We start from the raw sequence: 27582 nt of genomic DNA, 5'->3' as shown, positions 1-27582 counted from the left end.
AATTAAATTGGATTACTTATTCTGCAATCAGTTGCTGAAGTCAACAGTTCTTAAAGAAAAAAAGCACTTAGCCTGTAAATTAGATGCTTAATACAAAATCATCTCCCATCAAGTGAACGCGCATCATAACTATTTTCTTTTAATAGCCAAACCCATCCTTATTTAAAATGCAACATATTTTGCTCCTGAACACTGAGGCTAGTTCATCCCTAGTATAGCTCAAATGAATACGGTGGTGTTATACCAGAGATTAATTTGGGCCCATCACATGTAACAATACATATTTATTACATTTAATGTTATAGACTTTCAGATACTGAGAGTGCAAAGGATACTAAATATTCAGAGCATTGCACCAATGCTGCCTTTTGTCTTTTGGGATGAATTCGGCGAATCTCTCTGTTATGTGAGTGACACACTGGCAGTGCTGGCTACAGCTAAATAGGGTGCAAGCTTCTCACACAGAATTTCCACTGTCTTTCTTGACCAGCAAAACTCCTGCTACAAGACCTCTCAAGTTAAGGCTCCAGTAGTACCAAGTTTTGCTTTCCAGATGCTACCATAACAAACTTTTAATATATTGATGACAGTAACTCTTAAAGGCCTCAACCGGGATCAGAGGACCCATTGTGCTAGGCACTATACAAACACTTAGGAGTATCAGCCCGGATGACCTTTCCGATTAAACAGACGTAACAGGTGTGACAGTGTATCCCATAAGGCTTTATGGGGGGTGCTTATAAATGTATATATGATATAACTGGAATAGAGTTTTGCTACATATTCCATGTAACATATCTATGTAAAGGCTATGATCTACTGGTTATCTACTAGTTGTACGCAGGCACCATTTGTGTGTTCAGAGTTATGAACATTGGCTGTATAATTGCTTGATTTCTAAGTAGCGGTAGTTAGAACATTTGGTCACTTCTTGGGAAAAGAAAGTGCTCAATCAAGAAGCATTAACAGACAAAAGAGCTCGGAAGACTCCAATCCAGCTAAGAAGTCTACCTGAGGACATTCAAGGTAGCATGTGGGTAACGACTGCTGCCTGCAGGTCCTGAGTCATGCATGGGCATGTAACTTGCCCATGTGATTCCAAATCTCCATTTTGTGACTGGATTCTACACAGGGTGAGGAGGGGGTCTCCACCCACAAAAGAGAGTCTATTCAAGCCCCTGAGAGACCCCTCCATTTTGTCTTGAGCCGGCTAAAAAAGGAGCCTCTCCACCACCCCAGGATACTTAAAGGAAACTGAAACAAAGAACAGTAACTACAGGGGGTGTGAGTGATTGCTGGACCCAGGCTAAAAGGAGATTAGCCTGTAAAAGGGAGCATTCTGGAACTGGTGAGGATCTTATCTGTATTCAGTTTGATTAGACATAGATTTGCGCATTTTATTTTATTTTGCTTGTTAAGTTACTTTGTTGTGTCTGTTACTACTTGGAACCATGAGGAAACTGTCTTAAATCCTACTTTCTGTATTTAATAAAATCACTTTTTACTTATTAGTTAACCCAGAGTCTGTATTAATACCTGGGGGAGCAAACAGCTGTGCATATCTCCCTATCAGTGTTATAGAGGGTGAACAATTTATGAGTTTACCCTGCATAAGCTTTATACAGGGTAAAACGGATTTATTTGGGTTTACACCCCATTGGGAGTTGGGCATCTGGGTGCTAAAGACAAGCACACTTCTGTGAGCTGTTTTCAGGTAAACCTGCAGCTTTGGGGCAGGTAATTCAGACTCTGGGTCTTTGTTGAAGTAGACAAGAGTGTCTGGCTCGGCAAGACAGGGTGCTGAAGTCCTAAGCTGGCAGGGAAAACAGGGATAGAAGTAGTCTTGGCACATCGGTTGGCAGCTCCCAGGGGGGTTTCTGTGATCCAACCCGTCACAACAGGTAACGATCCTTACGTCATCCCCATTTTACAGATGGGGAATTAAAGCAGAGAGATTAAGTGATTTACCCAAAAGTCACACAGGAAGTCTGTAACAGAGGCAGGAATAGAACCAGATCACTTGAGACCCAGTCCAATGCCTCAGCCTCAAGGCCATCCTTCCACCTTAGCCAGTTTGGTTTACAATATATAGTATAAAGTGTTGAACATACTTGCTTGTCTACACTAGAGATTTCTGTAGAAATTATATTTCCCCTTGTTCCAACATAAGTTCAGATGAACTAGTGGGAACCATAGGGTAGACGAGGTTCTTGAAGCTGTACTAGTTTGCACTGATATATTCATAAGTCACTGAAGCCTTGCCTAGACTACGAGTCCCATCAATTCAACTGAATCAATGTAAGAACTGATGAAGTTTTATTGTAAAATTCCATGGTGTGAATACAGCTGTTGAACTAGAGTTTGAACTGTATGTGTAAACTAACTTATAATGTACAATTTTATTTGGACATGTTAAAGCACTTATTTTCTTTATAAGAATGGTCTGAACAAACTTCTAACATTTCCTTTACGTCTCTGACAAGTGTCTCAAAATGGGACACATAAGAACAAGTGAAGTCTGATTATATTCTGTAAGAGTCAAAGTACTTTTGATATGAAATGTCCAAGTCTCCAGTATCAAATCTTTCACCCCTGAAGTTAATCGGCTAAAGAGTTATTTAAGCAAGGATGGATTTTGGAGGAGAAAAGGGAGCACATCGTTTCACTTCCATTGTTAGCTTCCACCTTAGCCTACAAAACATTCAACAATGACTAGGCCAGCTGATGTGGTGTGTCTGCTGCTTATTATACTAATCATAATAGTATTACTGTCCTCCTGTGCTCCCCCATCCATTTGTTGCACCTGCCACATGCCTTACTTGAGGCTGAAACTCTTCCTTATGCGGAATGCAATGCCTCACACAAAACAATTTCAGTCTTGATTGAGGTATCTAGGTACTACTGCAATACAAATGAAGAATCACCCCAAATTTTACTAATACAGTAACTATATTCAGGGATTTGGAGCAATCAAATTTTTGAATTGCTCCGCTCTGGCTCCGCTCCAGCTCCTGGCAAAAACCTACTGGTCCGCGCTCCAGCTCCAGGCTCCGCTCCAAAGCCCTGACTATATTAACAGTTTTTTTCCCTTTTACAAGATACCTAAGCATAGCATATCTTGCAAACTTCACTGTTTTTAACTCCCCTACTTAGCTCTTCACCCCTTGCTGTGTTTAAATCATTTACACAGTAATGTCCTTGTAGAAAAAAACTAATTTCAGGTGCGTTTATAAAATGCTGACTACATTTGTGTCACTGTCTGACAAACACATCTGATGTCATTTTCCTCCAGCATAATTACATGCTATTAAATTATCACTTTAAGACCCAAACCTCCCCACCCCAAGAGAATCCTTGAGGCCTGCACAGAGCCCCACTGAAGACAAAGGGGCTTCGTGTACATCAGCTTGCAGGATCAGTCCCCAAACATCTTCAACGTCCTAAAAATCTCCACACAGCAAAGAGAATCAGGTTTTTGACCCTAGAAAGACCATGAGACACAAGTGATAAAAATAATGGTTTCAAATGGACAATCAGGGTTCAACTCACCCACCCTTTTTTTTTTTGGTATAAAGGAGAGACAACAGCACTAGGGATTATAAGAAGCAGTATAAAAACAAAAAAGAATTGAATGCCTTGAACCTTATGCTTCATATTACTAACAATAGAGAGAGAAAGGATTTGGGGAATTCAGTGCAGGATTTTTCCAAAATAACTATGAGGCAACTTTTCTTTTTAAGTTTGTAAAAAGTGCAGAAACAGTCAACTACTCTTTGCATTGTGAACAATGATGTATCAACATGCTAATGCACTGAGTCAATTTGTTTAAAAAATTACATTAAGATAATTATTTTAGAAAACAAAAGTAGTTGCACTCCACACAAGAATTTGGTTGATTTAAAAAATAAAAACTAACACTGAGGATATTGGTCTATCAATGACTGTTCATTGACTGGTCATTTACTTGGTTGTGTTCCAGTAAGGCATAACAGATCACACCATGGCTTTCTAAAGAGATCACGAGCATGTGACAGGGTTATGCTGCCAACAAACAACATAGCATGCCAAAGAATGGTCTTGAAACTATAAATGCTTGAAAAGTATTAGCTGAACAATTAGAAATTGAGTGCTTACGCCACAAAATAGAAGGAATTCTTAAAAGAAAAACTTCAACTGGTCTTAGCAAATACACTGCGAAGTGCAATGATTCAAACTGGAATTCTAGATACATCTTGAACTATCCTTACATCTAGGAATTGAGTTGGGATTTGAATATCCAGGAATTAGTGGTTGGAGGGGCTAGGGTATACAAAGAAGAATGTACACACTTCACAAAGCATAGTTCTTACATTGCAAAATATCCACTGTAAGGGATCAGGTTTATCAAACAAGACCCATTCATTGGCTTTCCATCACTGCATTGTTAGCTCAAGGTATAACTCTAGCGTTGCCCCTACATAAACTCCTGTTTACACACAAAAAACTCAAGATATAGAGTGAAGTGGTGCTTTAACTTTAACCCTTGCTCCATGGCAGGCCAGCTAGCTAAAGCTGCTGATGCTTGAACTAGTAATACCCTGTGCTGCTAATACAATAATCACTCTGGTGCTGATAATCCATATACAGTCATAAGAACATAGAAACGGCCAGACTGGGTCAGACCAGTGATCCATCTAACCCAGTATCCTGTCTTCTGACAGGAAGCAATGCCAGGTACCCCAGAGGGAATGAACAGAACAGCTAATCATCAAGTGATCCATCCCATCGCCCATTCCCAGCTTCTGGAAAACAGAGGCTTGGGACACCATCCCTGTCCATCCTGGCTAATAGCCACTGATGGACCTATCCTCTATGAGCTTATCTAGATCTTTTTTGAACCCGGTTATAGTCTTGGTTTCACAACATCCTCTGGCAAGGAATTCTACAGGTTGACTGTGCATTGTGTGAAAAAATACTTCCTGTTTGTTTTAAACCTGCTGCCTATTAATTTCATTTGGTGACTCCTAGTTCTTGTGTTATGAGAAGGAGTAAACAACACTTGCTTATTCACTTTCTCCACACCAGTCATGATTTTGTAGACCTCTATCACATCCCCCTCTTAGCCGTCTCTTTTCCAAGTTGAAGAGTCCCAGTCTTATTAATCTCTCCTCATATGAAAGCCATTCCATACCCCTAATCATTTTTGTTGCCCTTTTCTGAACCTTTTCCCAATTCCAATATATCTTTTTTGAGTTGGGGCAACCACATCTGCACACAGTATTTAAGATGTGAGCGTACCATGGATTTATATATAGGCAATATGGTATTTTCTGTCTTCTTATCTATCCCTTTCTTAATGATTCCCAACATTGTTTGCTTTTTTGACTGCCACTGCACATTGAGTGGATGTTTTCAGAGAACTATCCACAATTACTCCAAGATCTCTTTCTTGAGTGGTAACAGCCAATTTAGAGCCCATCATTTTATATGTATAATTGGGATTATGTTTTCCAATGTGCATTACTTTGCATTTATCAACACTGAATTTCATCTGCCATGTTGTTGCCCAGTCACCCCGTTTTGATAGATCCTTTTATAGCTCTTCGCAGTCTGCCTGGGTCTTAACTATCATGAGCAATTTTGAATCATCTGCAAATTTTGCACCTCACTGTTTACCCCTTTTTCTAGATCATTTATGAATATATTGAATAGGACTGGGCCAAGTACAGACCCCTGGGAAATACCACTATTTACCTCTCTCCTTTCTGAAAACTGACCATTTATTCCTACCCTTTGTTTCCTATCTTTTAACCAGTTACCAATCCATAAGAGGACCTTCCCTCCTATCCCATGACCGCTTACTTTGCTTAAGAGCCTTTGGTGAGGGATCTTGTCAAAGACTTTCTGAAAATTTAAGTACACTATATCCACTGGATCCCCCTTGTCCTCATGCTTGTTGACCCCCTCAGAGAGTTCTAGTAGATTGGTGAGGCATGATTTCCCTTTACAAAAACCATGTTGACTCTTCCCCAACAAATTAGGTTCATCTATTTGTCTGATAATTTTGTTCTTTATTATAGTTTCAACCAGTTTGCCCAGTACTGAAGACAGGCTTACTGGCCTGTAATTGCTGGGATCACCTCTGGAGCCCGTTTTAAAAGCAGCTTCAGTGTTATTTTGCAGTGTGACTGCTCTCACTCAAGCTAGGCTAACTCAAGAGAAGTGAAGTGAAACCAACACTGCAACTAAAACAAGCCCTTAGTCATTTTTAAAAACAAGTTTATAAAACTTGCATATTTTCAATACCCTGCAAGCATCATCTACAGTTATAGTTTGGGTTTTTTTTTTTGTTTTTTTTTTTTTAAAAACACTGTTATACCCTCCATCCAAGTCCTGATCCTCTGAATTACTACTACTACTTTTCAATCCACTCAAGCACATTAATTTCCTGGGAAACATTCTCAATCTACAGACTCCTATGTCTTCCACCACTGTAGTATCTGAGTACCTAACAAACACTGATATCCTCACAATGCACTTTCTCAATACATTGCTCTTTACTACTGTGTGTTTGCTTACAGGCTTTCAGTTCATGAGATACTGATTATACCCAAACCATGAATTATATCAATGGCTTTACTCACATGTAGCTGTAATACATCTACTGCATTCCTTTCACAACCAATACTGAAATCTGATTTTAAAAAGTTATCAAATTTATCTCGCAAATCATGCCAGATAAATACAGTGACCAAGTGACACTATTTTTCCCCTATATTGTGCTAAAGCAAGAATGCATTGGCTCTGACTAGATCAGTGGAGCTCATTCCTAGACTCCATTGGCATATAGCAGGAAGAGTACATTGCCGAAGATAAAGAAACACAAATTTAAGACAGTTTCCAATGTGGCTTCCCTTTTTCTGGGGATGCAAGAATTGCCAAAACTAAGGCTATCCCCCTCTATTCCACCCTGATAATAAATGGATAGGAAACAACTCATGAGCTCAAGTAATCTAGAGTTTTGAAGAAGCTGAAATAATAGTTCAGATGGTAAAGCAATACTCCGTGGCCTCACTTCCAGATCTAGTTAATTTTAGCCTGATTACACCTAATTTTGCTGAAAAACCTCTTTATGTCAGCAAAATCTATTAAATGAGAGCTGACCAATTCAACAACTTAAAGTTTTTTCACTTCATACATCTTTTAATAACTCCTTATAACATTCAGGCCAACATGCTGGCTAGTTATGTGATGGAGCTATCAACAGGTACTCTTCCAATCTCAAACACAACTACTCATTTTTTAGTGCCCCAGCACTGGCTCAGATATTCTGCAGAGAGGCTATGCTGCAACATACTACAGTCTTGTCTACACTGCATGTTGATATGCACAAGCTGGGGTGCAAACTCTAGTGCACACCACTGTGCTGTGCACTAACTGGCCCGTCAATGCATGCTAAAAGTTCCCTAGCATGCACGGATGTAGTTGCATTTCAAACAGTACTATGTCAACATACACTAGAAAACTTAGTATGCACCAATCATATTCATGCCACACTGGTATGCATTAAAATTTACACCCAAGCTGGTCTGCACTAACGCTTACGGCTTGTCAACACAAAAACTGTACCACCTTAGCTATGCCTGTATAGTTAAAAACAGTACAAACCCAGAGTGTTGACAGAGTTAGGAGAATAAGTTACACCTGTGTAAGGCACCTTCCCACTGGTATACTTGAGTTCAAAGTTGGGGGTATATTGCTTTAACTATTTAGGTCAGCGAACCACAAACTTTGGAGGGTTGTGGCCTCCCCTTACCTCTGTCCTTGCCTCCTCCCACCCTTGGAGCCGGGAGTGGGACTGCAGCTGGGTGTGTGTGTGTGTGTGTGTGTATATAATATGAACAGGGGTAAGGGGGCCGCGGCTAGGGGTGGTTCTGGGAGCGGGGCCATGTCTTGGGGCGGGATCAGAGCCACAGCCAGGCTGCAGTGGGGGCCAACAGCCAGGCCTGAGGCCAGCTGCAGCTCTGCTCCTGGCCTTGCCCCCAGCGTTGGCCTCAGGCCGGGAAAGGAGCTGCAGTCAGCGGCCAAGGCTCAGGCCAGGGCCAGGCGTGCACGGTGCTGGGGACACAGCTCGGGGCTGGATTGCAGGAGAGCTGAGGGCAGGGAGGGGCTGGGTGGTGCTTCCTCCCCACCTCGAAACAGTCCATCATGCCTCCCTGGGGCAGGGTTCCCCACACTTTGGGAACCTCTGATTTAGGTTTAAAAAGTCACGCCCTCCCCCCAACCAAAATAGTTAAATCTGCACAAAAACTGTAGATCAAGCCCAAGACAGCTGAAACTAAAATGAAACAAGGAGTCCGGTGGCACCTTAAAGACTAACATTCATTTGGGCATAAGCTTTCAAGCTTATGCCCAAATAAATTTGTTAGTCTTTAAGATGCCACCAGATTCCTTGTTGTTTTTGTGGATACAGACTAACATGGCTACACTCAAATACTTAAAATGAAACAAGTTTTCCTGAGAATGGAATGTATTCATTCTTCTCTAGAAGAGATATTATGTAATGAGTTATACTACAAACCTTTTCCTAAATTAAAAAGAACTCCATATATTTTGTAAGGAGGCAGTATATTTTCTTGTCCTCTTCCCTCTGGATATTCTAGGAGCACTCTACTTTAGTTTACTTTAAGTGTTGTATCAAGGCAGCACCTAAGATTCCAGAGATTGTTTCCACTATAACCTTACTTTCAGAATCTATTCCTTGGCCATAACATTTTAATCCAGTTTGCTCTGTCTGAATCCAAGTTCTCCCTTAGAAAAATAAAACAGAATTTTCACATTACAAATACTAAGTCTGAATAATCTCTGCATGCAAAATTTTATCTCCTTAAGTAAACATTATTGTTTGAACTGCATACTGGGAACAATATTCAGATACATCTTAAATATATTTGAACCCAATGGTCTGGAACATCCCAATGTACAATAGCACAATTTTTTTTAATCTTCACGTTATCATACTACAGCCATTGAAGTTAATCAAAAGAAGCAGCTTTAAAGAATAGCACAACACCACTGCTGCCCAATCTTCTGCTGTTTCAGATTTTTCTCCCTGTTCTCTGATGAATTTGGATTACTATAATTTTGCTTTCCCACTCCCTGAATAGCCAATTAAGGATAACAAAAGATGCAGTCACCAGTTCTCAATATACTCAATTAGCTCAATACTTCTGTTTGCCTTTAAGCTTTCAGTGAAGCAGAGTCACAACCTACAAATCCTTTTATTTTATAAAGAGTTGGATAAATTTATTTCATAAGATGTAACAAGCCAGAGGATCTTATATTAATGGCTACAGTCCACATCCATTGGTTCACACTAAACTTTGCCAGACAAATTGCATACAAATAAAATTGTCACAATGGAACATCCAGCATAAGAGATATCTATATATGTCAGTATCTCTTTAAACTTTTTTTTTTCGGGGGGGGGGGGGGGGAGGCTTAACTGAGACAAGCTAAAAATACAATACAAATACCTTATAGTGATCACTGAAGATAAATATTCTTGTGTATTGCAAAGCTTGACTGCCAATATTATATACAAAGTAGTTTTTTTAAATGCTTATATAGAAGGACAACATGAAGTTTCCTCTCCTTCGGAGGTATCATTTGTTAAAATGGTTCCACTAGCAGATCAAATAACAATTAAATCCACAAAAGACAACAAGGAGGTTTCATTTGCATCATAGCCCCAGTGTCTAGTTTCTGCCTGCAAGTACAATGAAAAGAGGATAATCTGAGATGAAACAAACTTTAAAACATTTAAATAATTTTTCACTAGGATACGATATAAAAACATACAAATTAATGTGAAGATTCGTACATACAGTAGAACCTCAGAGGAACGAAACCCTCAGGAATGGAGGTTGTTCATAACTCTGAAACGTTCATAACTCTGAACAAGACATTATGGTTGTTCTTTCAAAAGTTTACAACTGACCATTAACTTAATACAGCTTTGAAACTTTACTATGTAGAAGAAAAAATATTGCTTTTAACTATCTTAATTTAAATGAAACAAGCACAGAAAGTTTCCCTACCTTGTCAAAAAAAATTAAACTTTCCTTTTTTTTCAGTAGTTTATGTTTCTAAACCCCCAGTATTACTGTACAGTATTTGGGTTTTTTTGGTGTGTGTTTGTTTGGTTTCTGCTGCTGCGCTGTCTGATTGCGTACTTCCGGTTCCGAATGAGGTGTGTGGTTGACCGGTCAGTTCGTAACTCTGTTGTTCTACTGTACTATAATCTGATCATTGCAATTGCACTAAGTAAATTGTTATAATATATTTATATTGTTTTGCATAATTAACCAAAAGAATTCGGTCATTTTGACAGTTTAATGATGGAAAATAGGACTGAGAGAACCCAGATTCCAATTAGAAAGTTTTGGATTTCTAAGTTTCCAAGTTATTGCAAGTAAAACTATATTATGATGTCACCAAAAAGATTACTGAATTTACCATGCAACAGCCTGAATGTTTAGTATTTTAAAGGCTTAACTGGAAAGCAGATTCTTTCAGCCTTACTTCGTATCATCATATGGTGACTAGAAAGCATCAGGAAAATTACAGCTCTCTTTCATGCTTCAGAGATGCACATGCAACTTCTACTGACGTCAGTGAGATCCCCATTTAAGGGGAGATTTTGACAGTGTCAAATTCATTCCAAAATTAATTTGAATATTTTAAGAAGTTTTAGAACCTCAATAGAACAAAGCCCCCCAAATGCTTTCTGTCCCTTGCCAGTCTTCCACAGTGCTCCCTCCCAGTCCCACTTAAAAGACAAGAAATCCTATGTTGTGCATGTCAGGTGGCACTCTCAAGTGACAAATGAGGCTAATATCAGATGCTGTTTTGAGGGCAGGGATAGGGCAGACAAGGAGAGGAGCATGTTCCCTAATCCACAATTGGTGGTCTTATCACTGCTGCAGATTAATGAGGCTGCATTTTATTTTAAGAGGTTTGAGACATTCTAACTAATCCTGTCATTTTAACATTTCTAATTGTACCCCAGATGGGCCAGCTATTTTCTGCTACACAATAAATATGCAGTCTATATCAAACTGGTGAGGATGATATAGAATGCACTTTACGAGTAGCGTGACAACATTTAAAAAAAATATCTTCCTTAAAACACAGACACACTCTACAGCAGTGGTCCCCAACGTGGTGCCCGTGGGTGCCATGGCGCCCGCCGGGGCATTTATGTGCGCCCACCTAGTGCCCAGCAGGGGAAAGAAGCCGCGCCCCGGCACCTGATGGGGACAGAGAACTCAGGCTGCGAGTACGGTGTTCTCTGTTCCCAGCAGGTGCAGGGCCCACCTAATGCCCAGCAGGGGAGACAAGCTGCGGCCCCGTGCCTGCTGGGGACAGAGAACTCCGGGGCTGCAGGCTGTGGGCGCCGGTGTTCTCGGTCCCTGGCAGGTGTGGGCCTTGGCGTAAGCCAGAGAGAAGCCGCAGCCCCGTGCCTGCCAGGGACAGAGAACTCAGGGGCTGCAGGCCAGGCACCAGTGTTCTCTGTCCTTGCAGCTTCTCTCTTGATTCATATATTATGTTATATTAAATATGATGTTTTTCGTATTATGTACAAATACAAAATAAGCCTTGAAAAATTGTTGGCGCCCGCTACACTCTTCTGAAAACATGAATGTGCTACTGGCGACAAAAAGGTTGGGGACCACTGCTCTACAGTGACCTGGTATCACACTAACTGGAACCTAGTGACAATCTGATCCATGTCCAAACAGATTTACTTATCTATTTAAAAACACTATTCTACACAAAGTACTGGTTGTTAATGATTCATCAAACCTTAAAAGAATAATAATTAAAGTACATCCCTCCAGTGCTTCTATCACAATTAATAATAACAACAATTATAAAATAATAATAATAAAATGGAGATATACCAATCTCCTAGAACTGGAAGGGACCTTGAAAGGTCATTGAGTCCAGCCCCCTGCCTTCACTAGCAGGACCAATTTTTTCCCCAGATCCCTAAGTGGCCCCCTCAAGGATTGAACTCACAACCCTGGGCTTAGCAGGCCAATGCTCAAACCACTGAGCTATCCCTCCCCTAATTACATTAGCTTAGAACTGGAGTTGAAAGTCTCTAATATGTGGCTATCTGCACAGCTGCTAAATCAAATTGTAGTTGCCAAATGTGTGATCATCTACTTCAGTTTGCTGCGGTTTTCACAAATTAGCAGAGGTGACCAAGATAAACCAGAAATAATGGAGTGTTCACCCCCAAAAGATTGACTGGGATGAGAATGCAACAAACATCAGGTAAACAAGAAGTCAGGAGTCTGAAGTAGTGATGTGTGAGGAGGAGGATGCAGCCCTAAGAAAGTGTGGCCAAGTCTAAAGTTGTAATCATTGGGACATGCACAACTGTCCTAAAACATTATTAAGAGCAATTCTTCTAGAGACCAAAAACCACCTCGTCACAATCTAGACATTAAATATTTCTGCACTACCCCATCTTTATAATCCTTGCCCTTCGGGGACAGAGTAGGAGAGTCCCTTTTGAGGTCGCAAAATTCCTCAAAACTTTTAGTATGTGTTTTTACACAGGCTTCACTTAGGCCTATTGATGGAATTATTCAATCATGAAAAGTCTCCACTGTACTTGCAGATCTCAAAGGTTATGTCTACACTATGGTTGGGAAGTGATTCCTAGAGTGGGTAGACAGCCTTACACTAGCTGGCACTGATGGCAGTTTGGGCTAGCCACCTGTGTCCAAAGCTCCCCAACCCCCTGGGTCTAAGCTCAGTTGGCTAGCCTATGGTGCAACAGCCACATGGTGATTTTTTGTGTGCTAGCTCAAACTGAGCTTATGAGAGTCTATCTGGGCTGGGAATCACACCTCCCAGTTGCAGCATAGACATACCCACAGTGATTGCCTAGTCTGGGAAATATCAAAGTAAATAACTTAATCAGTTGAAAGTAGATTAATTGAAACCTAGTTATTTGGATTGCTTTCTTTAAACTCACTACAATGCCAACTGAGGACACTGAGGCAAAATTCCAAACTGACTATCTCCCTAAAAGAAGATACTCATTCAATAATTCAGCTGTACTCTTCAGAAACAGGGTATGAACAGGGAGAAATAAAATTAGTCTTTAAAGAAATTGTTGGACTTCTTTATTTGAGTGACCTTTGTAGTCCCAGACGCACTTCCATTATCTGTCTAAGGAGCACATTCTCAAATGTGAAGGACTTTAGCTAAACAATATCCATTTATTCCAGTTTGAGCTGGGAAGTCAAAGCCCTCACCCAAAATTAATAATATACATCTCCTCTATCTTTATCCATTTCCTGTGAAAATCCATGACTGCGATGTCAGGAAGATGAGAGAGATGCTGCAAGAAAGATGGAGGTAGACCAATGAGAGAGTTGAACACATTAGTATGCACATTGGTGGAATAATGGCAGGCATTTGCCACACCATCTTAGTCAGGTCTAGGAGAGCCTCATTAACAGGTAGATTCACTCTGGAGGGTGTTGCCAACTGCAAAATATCCAGCAGCTTGTTTTGAGGATCCTTGACCTCTTCCAGCAGGATCTGCAAAGTATCTGCTACTCTTCTAATGAAGTCCTGAATCTGCCTGAAGTCATCAGCCATGGAAGGTGGTGGAGGCATAACCATCTCATCCGGTGATGATGAAATTGGAGTCTCAGGGGTGACTTCTTCATCTGCCCTAGCTTCCTGTTTTTTGAAGGTTTCCATCTGTGGTGGGGGGATCGGTAAGGGGCAGGATGTGAAACCCTGGTTTCCCTGAGGGATGGCACGTGTGGTCTGTTAAATTGCTGCCAACAGGCAGCCCACAGGTCCCAATACAGCCATTATGGGGTCTGCCAAGATGCAGAGGTGCATGCAAAGCTGGTTCCACCATCCTTGGTCACCTGCAAAGTCCTCCCTGTGGCTGGCTAAAGGCAGATTCCCAAAGGGTTATGTAGGAGAACCCCTCACTGAAACCAAGGAGACTTACTGAGAATCCTCTTCCTACACATCCTCCCATGGGGGAGGTCGTGCAGCAATTGCGGATGGAGGAGAACCCTGGGCCATGTAATGGCTGCTCAGAGACAGAGGTCTCAGTAACGAGAGACATTCAGTACCTGTCAACAACGGGGACTCTGGTTTTTCCAACACTGAGAGGTGCCTCAGGTATAGGAATTCCCAACAGCATTGATGATGATGGGGATACTGCAGGCATTGTAGATATCAGATGCCATTGCTTGCTTGGTACTGAAGGTACCACTTGCATAGGTACTCCTAGCTAAGCTGCTTGCATCAATACCGATGGCTGGATTGAGGCATGTGTCGGCACCAATAGCTGAGTAAGATGCTTCAGGCCGAACTCAACGGTTCTCTGTGCTTGTTCTTACTGGTGGAGGGCATTGGTGCCCTATTGGAGCCATGCATCCTCTCCTTGGAGCTCCGGGGCTTCACAGGCCTGCTGGTACTGGAGAAAGAGTCCTCAGACTCAATGCTACCTTCAGCGACCAAAGACTTCACCAGGGATGTGGTCTTTTTTGGAGCAGGCACCTTGGAGTGAGAGTCTGCGGTCCTCTTTCTGGGAGTCTTCCTAGTGGGTTTCACAGACTTTCCTTTCTCAGGGGAACCATGCCCTGAGATTGATGGGGCACTGGATTTGTTCGGGAACAGATGTACCCGGGGGGTGGGGGGAGAGGCTCCTGACCTGGGATGTATTCCATGGTATATACCATGGCTTGCAGGGTGTATTCCATGACTAACAGTCTGAGCTTTATCTCACTGTTCTTTCTTGCCTTGGACATAAGGACCAAACAGAATAATTACTTCTGGGAGACATGGGAATCCCCCAGGCAATGGACACAGTTGGCCTGCCTGTTGCTTACCATAGAGCATCCCGAGAAGAGAGGCAGTGTTTGAACTCTGACAAGCCAGGCATGTCCTGCTAGGAGAAGAAAATTCTACTGGAGGGAATAGAGGGGGGGAAAAATTCCTCTCACTTAAAAATAACTAACTATACTAAACACTAAGGGCTTGTCTTCACTACCAGGGTAAGTCAACCTAAGTTATGTTACTCCAGCTATGTGAATAACTTACCCCAGTATATTCACCGCGTTGCATCGACGGGAGACGCTCACTGGTCCACTTACCTTACTATTCTCGGGGAGGTGGAGATATCAGATCTGGGTCAACTGGAGAGCGCTCTGCCGTCAATTTAGAGGGTCTTCACTAGACCCGCTAAATCGACACCAGCTGCATCAACTGCATCAGTGTTGATCTCCTCTGTAGTGAAGACCAGCCCTTACTTACAACTATATAACTGCAAGAAAAAAACAGAAGGCTGCGTATGCTATAGGGTTCTATCTCAGACTGTAGAGAAGAAACGGAGGGCGGCTTCGCACCTCTATATAGCCTCAGGGTTTGCCACGAGTAAGTACAGGGGACACGTGCAGGCCAAATGCTAGCTCGAAATCTCCAATCAAGGGCTCAAGAGGTGCATGCACACCTGAAGTAGAGCACCCATAGGGACACTACTCGGAGAAGTAGTTTGAGTTCAAGAGGCCCCATAGTTGAAGTGCAGGTTTTATTCTCCCACTGATACATGTACATAACTGTCACAAACAACTGGAGCCATGCATGTGCATCGAGGGAAAAATGGTGGTCTACTATTTATGTCTTCGTTATTGGTAACTAGATTTTATATTACATTGTTCAACAAGTTATGAGGTTTTGGGGGAAGGAGGCTGTTTTACTAAAAAAAACAAAGTGATTGACCAGATGCCTTTAACATGGCTGCTCAGAAAAAAGTAGAAGCTTCCTCTTCTTTGAAAACATCTCTATTTTCAAAGTGTTGCTTTACACTTTATACACTGGAGGTTAGAGCTAATCAATATTTTTATTCGGTTTTTCTATTTTGTAAACCATTTTCCAATTTTGAAACAGGAGAACAATCAAAACTAATTAAACAGAAAGATTTAAATCTCAAGCATACAAAGGCTGCTTTTTAAAGTGACATATGAAAACAGAAATGCACATTGATATTTTTTGGCTGTGAAATAGGGACAGCACTATCATTATGCTTTCAGTCACAACTAATTTTAAACTGAGCACTCCTTTCTTAATGCTCTTTCAGCCATTCAAATATTCCTTTTATTTAAAGATGGACTGAGAAAACAAAAGCAGGATCACCCTCCCGATTTGTGGGGGTGGGAAAGTACCATCTTACAATCAAGGAAATCTCTTGTTTTTATTACTGAGTTCTGACATGGAGCCATCACTAAATCCGATATCCCAGTCACCTATCAGGATGCATACAACTTACTCATCCAAGAGGATCTCTTTTCTTTCCTAACATTGCCATAAAGCAAATCTTACAACGAAGCAAAGCTATTCCAGTTAGGAGGAATTCAGAGGGATTCATAATTTTTTGCATCTGCCTCATCATGCTGCTTCCAGAAAATGAGGAAGAGAAAATGGCCATCAGCCAGCTCTACCTCTAAACCCTGTAAATATGCTCACTGTTCACCCAAGGAGAAGAGAAAACCAAGCACCAATGGTCCCCACTTTCAGGTTTCCACTAAAACAGATCATGGCAGTCTATGCTACCACACATGGGGAGAAAAAAAAAAAAGCAGTTGCTGCATAGTTTAGTTAGAAGCTGAAATTGGAGGGTGCATACATAGAATCTGAGTGCAGGATTCTTCCTTTGGAATTCAAATTATTTAGTGACAGCTGTGATGCTTATGTATAGATAACTTGGAAAGCGGCAATCCTGATTAGAAATTTACACAATGGATAGAAATTAGGCTTTGGGAAGAAAGCATGTGTACACCACACTATTTTATAATGCACTGTGGTAGGCAGCATTATCTGGAGGAAATAGCACGGAATTGGAAGTAAAGCACATCTGAGTTTTAATCCTGGTTCTGCTGCACTCATACTGCGTAGTGCTGGGCAAGGCACTTCACCTCTGCCTGACTTCCCTTAGCTATGAAATGGAAGCAAGGCTTGGCTACTTGAGAGCTGTCAAAGTTAGTTCATGTCTGAAGAGCACTCTAAAGATGCTCAGATCAGGCACTTGAACTAAGATTAGTATACAGTACATATAGCGCTTATCTTGGTTCTAAGTGTTGTATTTTTACACTCCATACAAGGGTAAGAGTTTCAACCAAATTGGGTCCTGTTCCATAACTAGGCTCCGAGGAACTATAGAAACACAAATAAATAATAATTAAGGTGCTCTAAGATCATGCCATCACAGGAATAAAGTTTGAGTGGATGAGTTATAACACACAAGCTTCCCAAAGTCTTCCTGATCGCAATTGCCTTTTTAAATTTAAAATTATGTGCCCAATTAGATCACTCCATTGGCTGAACATTCTAACACCACAGAATGACGTTACCCATTAAATGCAATTACGTACTGCAGGTCTTAGTACAAAAGGTTACAAATCATCAGTGGTACAATGCCTACTAATGCACACAAGGTGCAGTAGTAAGTTAAGGGACAAAGTAATTTCTTCAAGCCATCCTAACCATCCTTATGAATACCAGGCAATTAGAGCTACCTTCACTTGTCTATATGAACCATAAGATCTCATTAATATTGAAGGTCAGGTATTTCAAGATCTTAAACCATAGAAATTGCCATACTGGATCCAATTGAGGTGCATTCAAGTCCAATACCCGTATGACGGACAGATGCTTCAAATGGAAGTTTTAAGAAACCCTGTAATAGGCAATTATGGAATAACTTGCCAGCAGACAATTCCTCCTTACCCCAGCATAGGTTGTATAGGCTTTTGCCCAAAAGCATATGGGTTTATTTACTTTCCAAGTTGGCAGAGGGCAGATTCCACTGCCACATTGATTCCTCAGTTTCCAGGAAGCACAGAGTAATTTAGCAAAACAAAACCACACCAAAAGGGTGAAATACAGCTTCACTGTAGAGGGAAAAAAATAATTCATCTGTTTTAATGATTACCATGATTTACTCAGTTTTTTGGGTATTCATGTAAATCAAGTGTCCTGCACTCAAATCTATTTTGTGTAATACATGTATATATTTGTGTGTATATTACTACATCCACTTATCTTGCATTAAAAATATTGCTTCACTTTCTTTGATCTACCTTATTTTCCGGGCGATAATTTACTGGTACATTTTGGACGGAGAAAAAATGCTTTGCCACAAAAATAGCACATGGGCACAGAGATGCAGAATTTATGTTCTTTCAAAAATAAGTAATTTATATTACAATATTAAATTACATGCACTAGTAACTAGAGGGATTCATTTAGAAAGTCAGACGAGTAGGTAGTGACTACTTGAAATTAAGCTGGAACTGTTCTCTTTTTGTTACTAAGCTGTTCATTCAGCCCTACAAGAAACAAGGGCTTTGGTAACGATACTGCCTGTGACAATTGTGCTTAGCAGACACAGTTACACTCTGTGCTTGTATGCATCATATAGCTTCACAATGATTTTTCTTCTCAATCCCAACACTACATTCCTTCTCTCACTCAGAAGGACTGGTAAGAGCAGAGAGGAAAAGTACATACAAGGACAGACACAGTAACAATCGCCTTGCTTGTAATAAGGATACAAAATGCTCACTGTTAAAGCAGTTATCACCAGGAGGTTTCATAAAGCAGCAATGGAAGGATAACTCATGCAGTGAGGGTTAACTGTCCCTTCCATACAGTGATCAAAATGCTCCTTGCTCTAGAGATCTTACTGCAGAATAAATCTTAAATATAAGGTAAAATGAAATGACCCTGGAGCTAGAGGGGAGTTTACAGGAAGGTCAGACAGCTGTATATAAGTACTAGACTGTTATTTACCCTTCAGCTGGATAGATCATGTGATAGATCATTTACCATAATCCCAGCTATTACTAAGCCAATGAGCAATAACTTAGTCACGGAAGGGCTGAATACTCTGGGTGGACAAATCCATAAACCAAAAAGAAAACAGCCTGTAAACAAGCTCAACAATTACAGGCATAAGGAAAAATTGCTGAAAGTAGTTAAGTGAGGTGATTTAAATCACACAGTGGGGTAATAATAAGTAAGGCCCTACTGACATCTTGGTCAAACATCAGCAAAAAAATACAAGCAACAGGGAACTGAATGTGAAATATAAGCCATATAACTGTAGAGTAAACTATTGATAGGCAATACTATTTAATCACTAAACATGGTGCAGACTTAACATGGGCTGATACACAAGCACATTTAACTAGGCGCCAGGGACTCCAGAGTACTATCCTTCATTACCACTGTCTCACGTTCAGAGCTGAGCACTTAATACTAGCACAAACATTACTACCCAGTCTAAACTGGGACATACACACTTGCTCTGCATATCAAAACACAGAAATTACCTAAATGCATATATTTGGCAGGGCAGTAATAGTGAAATACGTTTCCATAAATATCCCACTTGACATAGGGCCTACAGTGATATGGAACTATGCACTGTCATGTGGGAGTAGAGCTACATGTATGCATTTACCTCTACAGCCAACAGCGAGGTGGCATGTTGAATTATTGTGTAGGTGACACATTCACTCTGGGGAGGGGTATGGTCAAGTTTCAACTATCAAAGCTCCAAAGCAATTCTATGATGCCCTCTGAAACGGATTATGTAACTATGGGATCAGAAACCAGGAGGGGGGAGGGAGAGATATCTATATAAGGGCAAGGAATTCACAATTCAAGATCTCCCTCACCGCTTTAATCAATCTGTATGTCCAAGTATCTCCAAAACACAAGCAGAGTAGTGACCAATCTTCTGGCTACCGATCTTCTGTACTACTAACTCATACATCTAAACTGTAACCCAAATGAAAACAGTCTGAAAACTTTTGGATCATCCCATGCTCATTACATTCATATTTTTCAGTGTGACACCTACTTTGTCTGGGCCATTCCTGGTTTTAGATAGTCCAAACCTCTTATTTCAAGATTACTTTCTCCTTGTAGAATGTTAATTTTTAAATTGATAAAATATCAGCTTGTCTAACATTTTGTACTATTATCAATTCATTTCTCACTCCAGAAGTCACGGGCATTCAGGAGATAACAGAAGCTTGGAGCAGCAAAATAATGAAATGCTGCAGGAAGTGAAACCCCTGGCTATAAAGTCAACAGATTGAGATCTGATTGTTGTGTGTCAACCTTGGACCTATTGTAAGTAGGATGGAGGGAACAAGTTATCAATGTGCTCTAAAAGCCTGTGATGGGAGCTTCTTAGACAATACACAAAGTTACAATGACATGTTATATTTATGCATCAGCTTTTTTTCCCCCCACAGGATCCCAAACTGTTTTGCAAACTATAGAAACACAAACACACAGGAATCGTGTCCACACTACTTTAAATGCAGCCACTTCAGGGAAAAACACATTTGTTGTTTAAACAGGGCATAGCAACAATATGCAAATAATTCATTCAGGACAGTAAATTAAGAATACTGCATCCAGCTGAAAGCAGAAGAGGGATTCAGGTAGTCGTAACATACGTACAATTACCGGTACCTAAATTAGAATTTGGCAAGGATACTAGAGCTAACATTTCCATTCCTTTGGAAAGTACCAAAGGATCTTAAGAACATAAGAACAGCCAGACTGGGTCAGACCAAAGGTCCATCTAGCCCAGTAGCCTGTCTTCTAACACTGGCCAATGCCAGGTGCCCCAGAGGGAATGAACAGAACAGGTAATCATCAAGTGATCCATCCCGTGTCACTCATTCCCAGCTTCTGGCAAACAGAGGCTAGGAACACCATCCCTGTCCATCCTGGCTAACAGCCATTCATGGGCCTATCCTCCATGAATGTATCTAGTTCTTTTTTGAATCCTTTTATAGTCTTGGTTTCACAACATCCTCTGGCAAAGAGTCCCACAGGTTGACTGTGTGTTGTGTGAAGAAATACTTCCTGTTTGTTTTAAACCTGCTGCTATTAATTTCATTTGGTGACTTCTAGTTTTTGTGTTAGTTTAATAACGGGGGTGAGGGAGGTTGGACTGTGTCTTGTTTTAAACTTTCTTTTATAAGCTTCCCTGGAAAAACCTTTTAAAGAATACGAAGCATTGCACACAACGAAACTGAAAAAAGGAAATTGCAAGATACATAATTACAAAATATTCAGTCCCCATAGTTAAAACGTGCCAACATCAAGGTCTAAAATGTATGTTTCACCCAAGAGACTACGGCCAGGTTCCCACTACAAACTTCTGTCATGGGTGTGATCAAGTGTGACTTGATTGAAATAGCTATGCTGGCAAAAACCCCTACTGTAGACACAATTATATGAACAAAATTGTGCTTTTGATGGCACAGGTGATTTTACTTGTAGGGGCTGGGCTTAAATAAACAAGGCCAACAAAAGCACTGATTTGCTGGTATCAGCTGCCTCTACACTAGGCTTGAAAAGTATAACAGCACAGCTATACTGGCAATGCACTACTAAAGTAGACCTTGACCTAAGTTTCTGACGGCACAGCCCTCCATAACATTCTGCCAGGGCACTGGTTCAGCAATGACTCAGAGGGGAGGGTGCCACCTGAATCACCAAGATCACATCATGCAACACCCTAGATTTTTCTTGGGCAGGAAGAAGAGGGCTCTGCCATTTAAATACTGAGCAGAATCAACCCTGTTTGGTGGTAGGACAGTGAACAGGATGACAGCTCAATGCAGTAGGGCTGCAGTCAAAGAGTTTATTGTTTTGTTTAAAATATTACCTTGTTTTTTAAAAAAAATAAACTAACTTCCAAATGACACAAACTCACAGAATCAAAGGTTTAATCTGTTCCAATGTTAATTTACTTACAAGTTAATAACTAAAAAATGGCAATTAATTACAAAAAAGATGAGAAAATTCAAGTCAGAGGCCTGCAAGCAGTATTAAGCTACGCAGACAGACAGTTCCTCATACTAATACCACACATTTGAGGAATACTTGTACAGACTGTGATATTTAGTAGCCTATGTTTTAAATTACTTCTGAACATCTCTCTGTGAAAAATATGCTAAATTAGAGATAGCAGAGATAAAATTAAAGGTACAAAATCCCTTCCATATATAGCAACAAACCTACATTATCCATTTGGTTTAGGCCCAAAACTATTTTCAACTGGCCAGTAAAGACATGGCATGAAATTATTATTCATGTACAACTACTCAATAAACCCATAAATTTAACAAGAAAAAAGTGTGAAGACTACTAAAAGGTCATATTAATAGCTAAAAATACTCAGGTCACACAGTGGAAACTGGAATAGTGTCTTCCCAAAACTTAAAAGGGATATGATCAGGTAGTTAAAATAAAAAAATACAATTTTATTAAACATAAAAATCTCACAAAACTTCAGTTAAAATAGAAATCTTTTCATGAAATTGAAGTAATCAAGAGAAAATTTGTTTGGATTTAAATATTCCTCTGTAGTGTTTGGTTTGCAACCATCACCACCTGGGTCCCAATCTGCAATTTGTTATGCAAGGGTCCCTGCACCAACATGGAGCCAAGTGAATGGGGTTATGTGTGGGCACAAGGGTCTACCCACATTAACAAACTGCGGGATCAATGCCTTGGAATGGAAGTTCTTTGAGGACAGGACCAAGTTTTTGTTATATGTATAAACAGTGCCTCACACAATGGGAAGTTGACCCCATTTTGGACATCTAGGTACTACTGCAAAGCGATGCTAGTGCAAGTAAATCAAAAAGTAAAACTAGACAACTCAGTTTCTGTCTAAACTGAGGGAAACATACAAAGTAAACACCTTAAAATGTTAATTATAAACTAGGATCTTTATTTACACTTTTCATAATCTAAATAACTATTCTGTCATCTCTTGTCATGCTCAGTCTATTCTCAGATTATAAACTCTCTGGGACAGAGAACATGTTTTATCTCTCTTCTGGAATTCATCTAGCACACGCAGATGTTAACAACAACAAAATTAAAAAAAATAGCAGTAATGGTAGTAACTTAAAAACAAATGATTACTAACTCCACAATGTCTTTTTTAGAGAATGAGAGCCTAGAAAGTCTAGAAGTGGTTCTCCAATTTGACATCTGATATGACTGATCAAACAGATCTCTAAACCAGCAAAAGCCAAAGTGAAGAACACAGGTCATCGTGGTATGGATCACAACCCAAAGAATAGAAATAAATGATTGAACGGAAGCCTTCTTTTGTTATCAAGCTATTTCCAACATAAACCTTTTGTATGAATTTATACTAGATCAGTAAGTTACAACAGTAAGTAGGCCAAAATCAACTTTATGTAGAACCAAGGTCTAGGAGATAAAATAAGCAAAAGCCTTCAAATTAAAGTTTTCAGAACTGTGTTTTCAAGTTACTTGCACACATTTCAAGCCACTTCCTTATTTAAATCCCATTCTCCCTCTTCAGAGGAAGAAAGTGTTACTCTTGTTAAAATTCAACACTGTAGAAAGAGGATTTTTTGAATGACTGATTTTTAATAATTAAAGAGAGTGGAGAAGCTACTAAAATTGTCGAAGCCAGTGGATATGGCACTAGACATGAATAAGGAGACTGAGTTCTATTCCCAGCTCTTTCACTAAATATCTCAGCTTCCTTCCCCATATAGAGAAGAATAATGATACTTATCCTTCTTTGTAAAGTACCTGAAGATCTATGGATGTAAAACACAAGACTTATTCTATACAGCACCTAGCACAATGGAGCCTTGATCATGGCTGAGGGTTTTGGGTGCTACTGCAACAACAATGCTTTCAAGTTAAAAGTAATTTGCAAAAGACAAGCTTCCTCACACGGGTAATATTAGATCACTAAAACCGAAAAGTATTTTAAAATCATTTATTTTCCACCTTTTGAACTATTTCTGCATTTCACTAAGGTTGAAAAAGTTTCACTTTCTGAAATTCATTTGGCACAATGTTGCACTGTTGGAGTTTAAAAGAAATACTGAAAATTAAATGAAACTTTCAATTTTTAAATGTAAAGAAAGTCTATATTAATGTTTAGTAAAGTAAGTGTGTATGTATATTTGTTTATAACAAAACCCATGCAAACAAAAACGAATCTGAGTCTGAACTCCCTGACAACGTCCTTTTAAAACCTGGAATTCAAGATTGGCACAGGAACACTAGAAACTGAAGGCCGACAAAACCTGACATACCACTTTTTCTATCTATTAAAACTAGTGTCCGCCTTTGACAAGAGTCAATTACTGTCATAAAAAGGAGGCTCAGCAGAGAAAAGGTAAACAACTTCCTCAGAAAAAGTCTTACACCCTGCATTTTTTAAATGTCAACTTTGTTTCCTGTCCTAGAAAAGTCTCAGTTGTGTACTGAGTTAGGGTGCACCAGGAAGCAAAATGAATACTTAACCAGTGTCAATAAGAAGCTGCTGTTCCTCTTCAGCTGGCTGTTTCTAAAGCAGGATGGTTAAAAACTGTTCAGACAAACTAGAGTAACTGAAGATTAAATCAAATAGAGTCTCATGTTTTGAAAGCACATGCTTAAATTTTAAGGTCAGAAGTGACTATTAGATCACGTAGTCTAACCTCCTGTATAGCACAGGCTATAGAATTTCATCCAGTTACTCCTGTACTGAAGCTGATAGATCATACAAAGTTGCAACAAGTTTACCATTAAACAAAAACTGCATTCTCTGATGCAGACACATTTTGGGTGAAATTCTCTGCCATTCCTTATTTGTTGTGGTGGAGAAAAGGCTGAGAAACACACTAAGTGATAACTCATGTCGTGCTACATTCTTCAAAATGAGACAAAGGTGATGGTCATGATAGTAACCAAGGCAGCCATGCTAGTGACAGAATTTCTCATGTGCAGCATGTAACTATGCAAATATCTGAGTCTACATGTCAGGCTGCCCTAAGGCAGCTTACGTCAACCTAATTCTGTAAGCATCTACACGAAAATGTAGCTCCCACCAACGTAACTCACCCACTATATTGACTTAATACCGTAATTCCACCTCCAGTTAGGTCAATGTAATCAGGTCCACACAGCATCAGTGTAGCCACTGCATTGCCTACATTAACTGTTGCTGCCTTTCAGATGCCATCCCACACTGCCCCATACTGACAGTTAAATCACCGCAAGGACTCCTTGTGAGGACACGACACAAGGCCCATAGTGTGGACATGCAAAACCAATTTAACTACTGTGGTGGCTGTACGTCGACGTAACTTAAACCACCTTCATTTTGTAGCGTAGATGTGCCTTAAACTATCTGGCTTTTTTTTTTTTTTATTAAAATAAGGTCCTCACAAAAGGAGTGTTTTGTTTCCTGGATTGCCTTTTCCCCACCCACTCCACCTCTGGCCAAGCGGTTGAGAGTCAGTTATATCCACAATAGCGATAAGGTGCAGTATGTGCGTTCGGGGGGTGGCAGAAAACTTGAGAGAAGAGGGGATGAACCTTTGCAAGTATTCTGAGGTTTCTTCCAGTACACTGATGAGAGCTGTAAGGGGGACAGCAGCCATGATGGGACATGGAGGGGGGAGGGGGGGAGAGAGTAGATGAGGCTGTGAGGGGGCAGCAGCCATGACGGGACATACGGGGGCAGGGGGGCAGATGAGGCTGTGAGGGGGGCAGCAGCCATGACGGGACATACGGGGGGGGGAGCAGATGAGGGTGTGAGGGGGCAGCCATGACGGGACATATGGGGGCAGATGAGGCTGTGAGGGGGGCAGCAGCCATGACGGGACATACGGGGGGGAGCAGATGAGGCTGTGAGGGGCAGCAGCCATGACGGGACATATGGGGAGCAGATGAGGCTGTGAGGGGACAGCAGCCATGACGGGACATATGGCGGGGAGCAGGTGACGGGGCAGCAGCCATGACGGGACATATGGGGGGGCAGATGAGGCTGTGAGGGGGACAGCAGCCATGACGGGACATATGGCGGGGGAGGGAGCAGGTGACGGGGCAGCAGCCATGACGGGACATACGGGGGCAGATGAGGCTGTGAGGGGCAGCAGCCATGACGGGACATACGGGGAGCAGATGAGGCTGTGAGGGGCAGCAGCCATGACGGGACATACGGGGGGCAGATGAGGCGGTGACGGGGGCAGCAGCCATGACGGGACATACGGCGGGGGAGGGGCAGCAGCCATGACGGGACATACGGCGGGGAGGGGGCAGCAGCCATGACGGGACATACGGCGGGGAGGGGGCAGCAGCCATGACGGGACATACGGCGGGGGGAAGGGGGCAGCAGCCATGACGGGACATACGGCGGGGAAGGGGGCAGCAGCCATGACGGGACATACGGCGGGGAAGGGGGCAGCAGCCATGACGGGACATACGGCGGGGGAAGGGGGCAGCAGCCATGACGGGACATATGGTGGGGAGCAGGTGACGGGGCAGCAGCCATGACGGGACATACGGCGGGGAAGGGGGCAGCAGCCATGACGGGACATACGGCGGGGAGGGGGCAGCCATGACGGGACATACGGCGGGGAGGGGGCAGCAGCCATGACGGGACATACGGCGGGGAGGGGCAGCAGCCATGACGGGACATACGGGGGGAGCAGGTGACGGGGCAGCCATGACGGGGCATACGGGGGAGGGGGAGTGAGGTAGAAGAGGTAGTCACGAGGTATGGGGTCAGAAGCCATAGCGCGGGAGTCAGCTGAAGTGGGCGTGAGGGCAGCACGAGGAGACAGCTTGGCATGGGGGGGGGGGGCCCGCCAGCTCAACGGGGGGCGGGGCAGCGGCCATGTTGGAGGGCAGGAAGGGCCTAGTGGGGGGCAAGCGCGCGGCCGCAGGCCCGGACCCCGACACCCCATAATACTCACGCCTTGTCCACCAGCTCCCGGACTTTCCACATATTGAGCATGGCGGCGGTGGCGCAGAGCGCTCCCCGGCCTAAGTCCCCTCCTCCTCCTCCGCCGCCGCCCGGAGCCCCGCTCGCCGCTCCCCGGGCCCCCGCCGCCGAGGCACCGACCGGCCAGACCCGCCTCGGCTCGCCGCCTCCTCACCCTACAGCTCAACGGCACCCACGGACGCGGCGCGGCGCGGCCCCGCCTCCGGAAGTCTACGCCACATGCCCGCAAGGCCTGCTGGGACTTGTAGTCCACTCCCAGGCGGGGAGCGGAGACAGCCGCTCTCGGCCTTAGCCCTCGCAAGGCATGCTGGGGGAGGTGTGCCTCTTTGCCCCGCGAAGCTTGCTGGGAGTTGTAGTCCTCGTGAGGTAATCGGAAGAACTTCGGGAGTTCCTCGCAAGGTGTTCTGGGAAGGGTAGCCTGTCTCCTTGGGAGGTGTCGTTTCCCTCAGGGGGCAGGCGCTGGGCTGTGTGCCGTGTCTGCAGACAGTGCGGGGTGGGGGGCTGCAGCGTCGTGTGCTGTTGTTCTAATTAATTACCACAGCAATCAAACTTAAAATGTTTATAACAGTCTGAAATTTTTTTTTAAATGCTGAGCACCCACATCATTCATTAACTTCATTTGGCATGGTGGGTGCTCAGTATCTTTGAAAATCAAGTTGTAGGTGTATTAAGATAGGAACTGAAAAATACTG

General features: G+C 42.1%; 1 protein-coding gene across 3 annotated transcripts in view; it reads right to left on the bottom strand.

Moving 5' to 3' along the window:
- CLINT1 (clathrin interactor 1) overlaps positions 1-27108 on the bottom strand; it is a 76042-nt gene extending 48934 nt beyond the window's left edge. Inside the window, exons 1-2 of one of the 3 annotated variants that reach the window (XM_039484060.1) lie at positions 26862-27108; positions 8725-8790 (exon numbers count right to left, since the gene is read on the bottom strand). Coding sequence is in view for 2 of the 3 variants with exons in the window: in XM_039484061.1 (XP_039339995.1) it covers positions 26862-26902 (41 nt within the window). In the remaining variant the exon portion in view is untranslated. The remainder of the gene's footprint in view (positions 1-8724; positions 8791-26861) is intronic. The other 2 variants (XM_039484061.1, XM_039484059.1) reach the window with 2 other exon arrangements.
- Positions 27109-27582: the final 474 nt, after the last annotated feature.

This window comes from Mauremys reevesii, linkage group 8 (genome assembly GCF_016161935.1).
Source record: "Mauremys reevesii isolate NIE-2019 linkage group 8, ASM1616193v1, whole genome shotgun sequence".
NCBI classification, from domain to species: Eukaryota; Metazoa; Chordata; order Testudines; family Geoemydidae; genus Mauremys; species Mauremys reevesii.
Note: the sequence above shows the minus strand (reverse complement) of the source record. Positions and strands in the feature narration are given on the sequence as shown.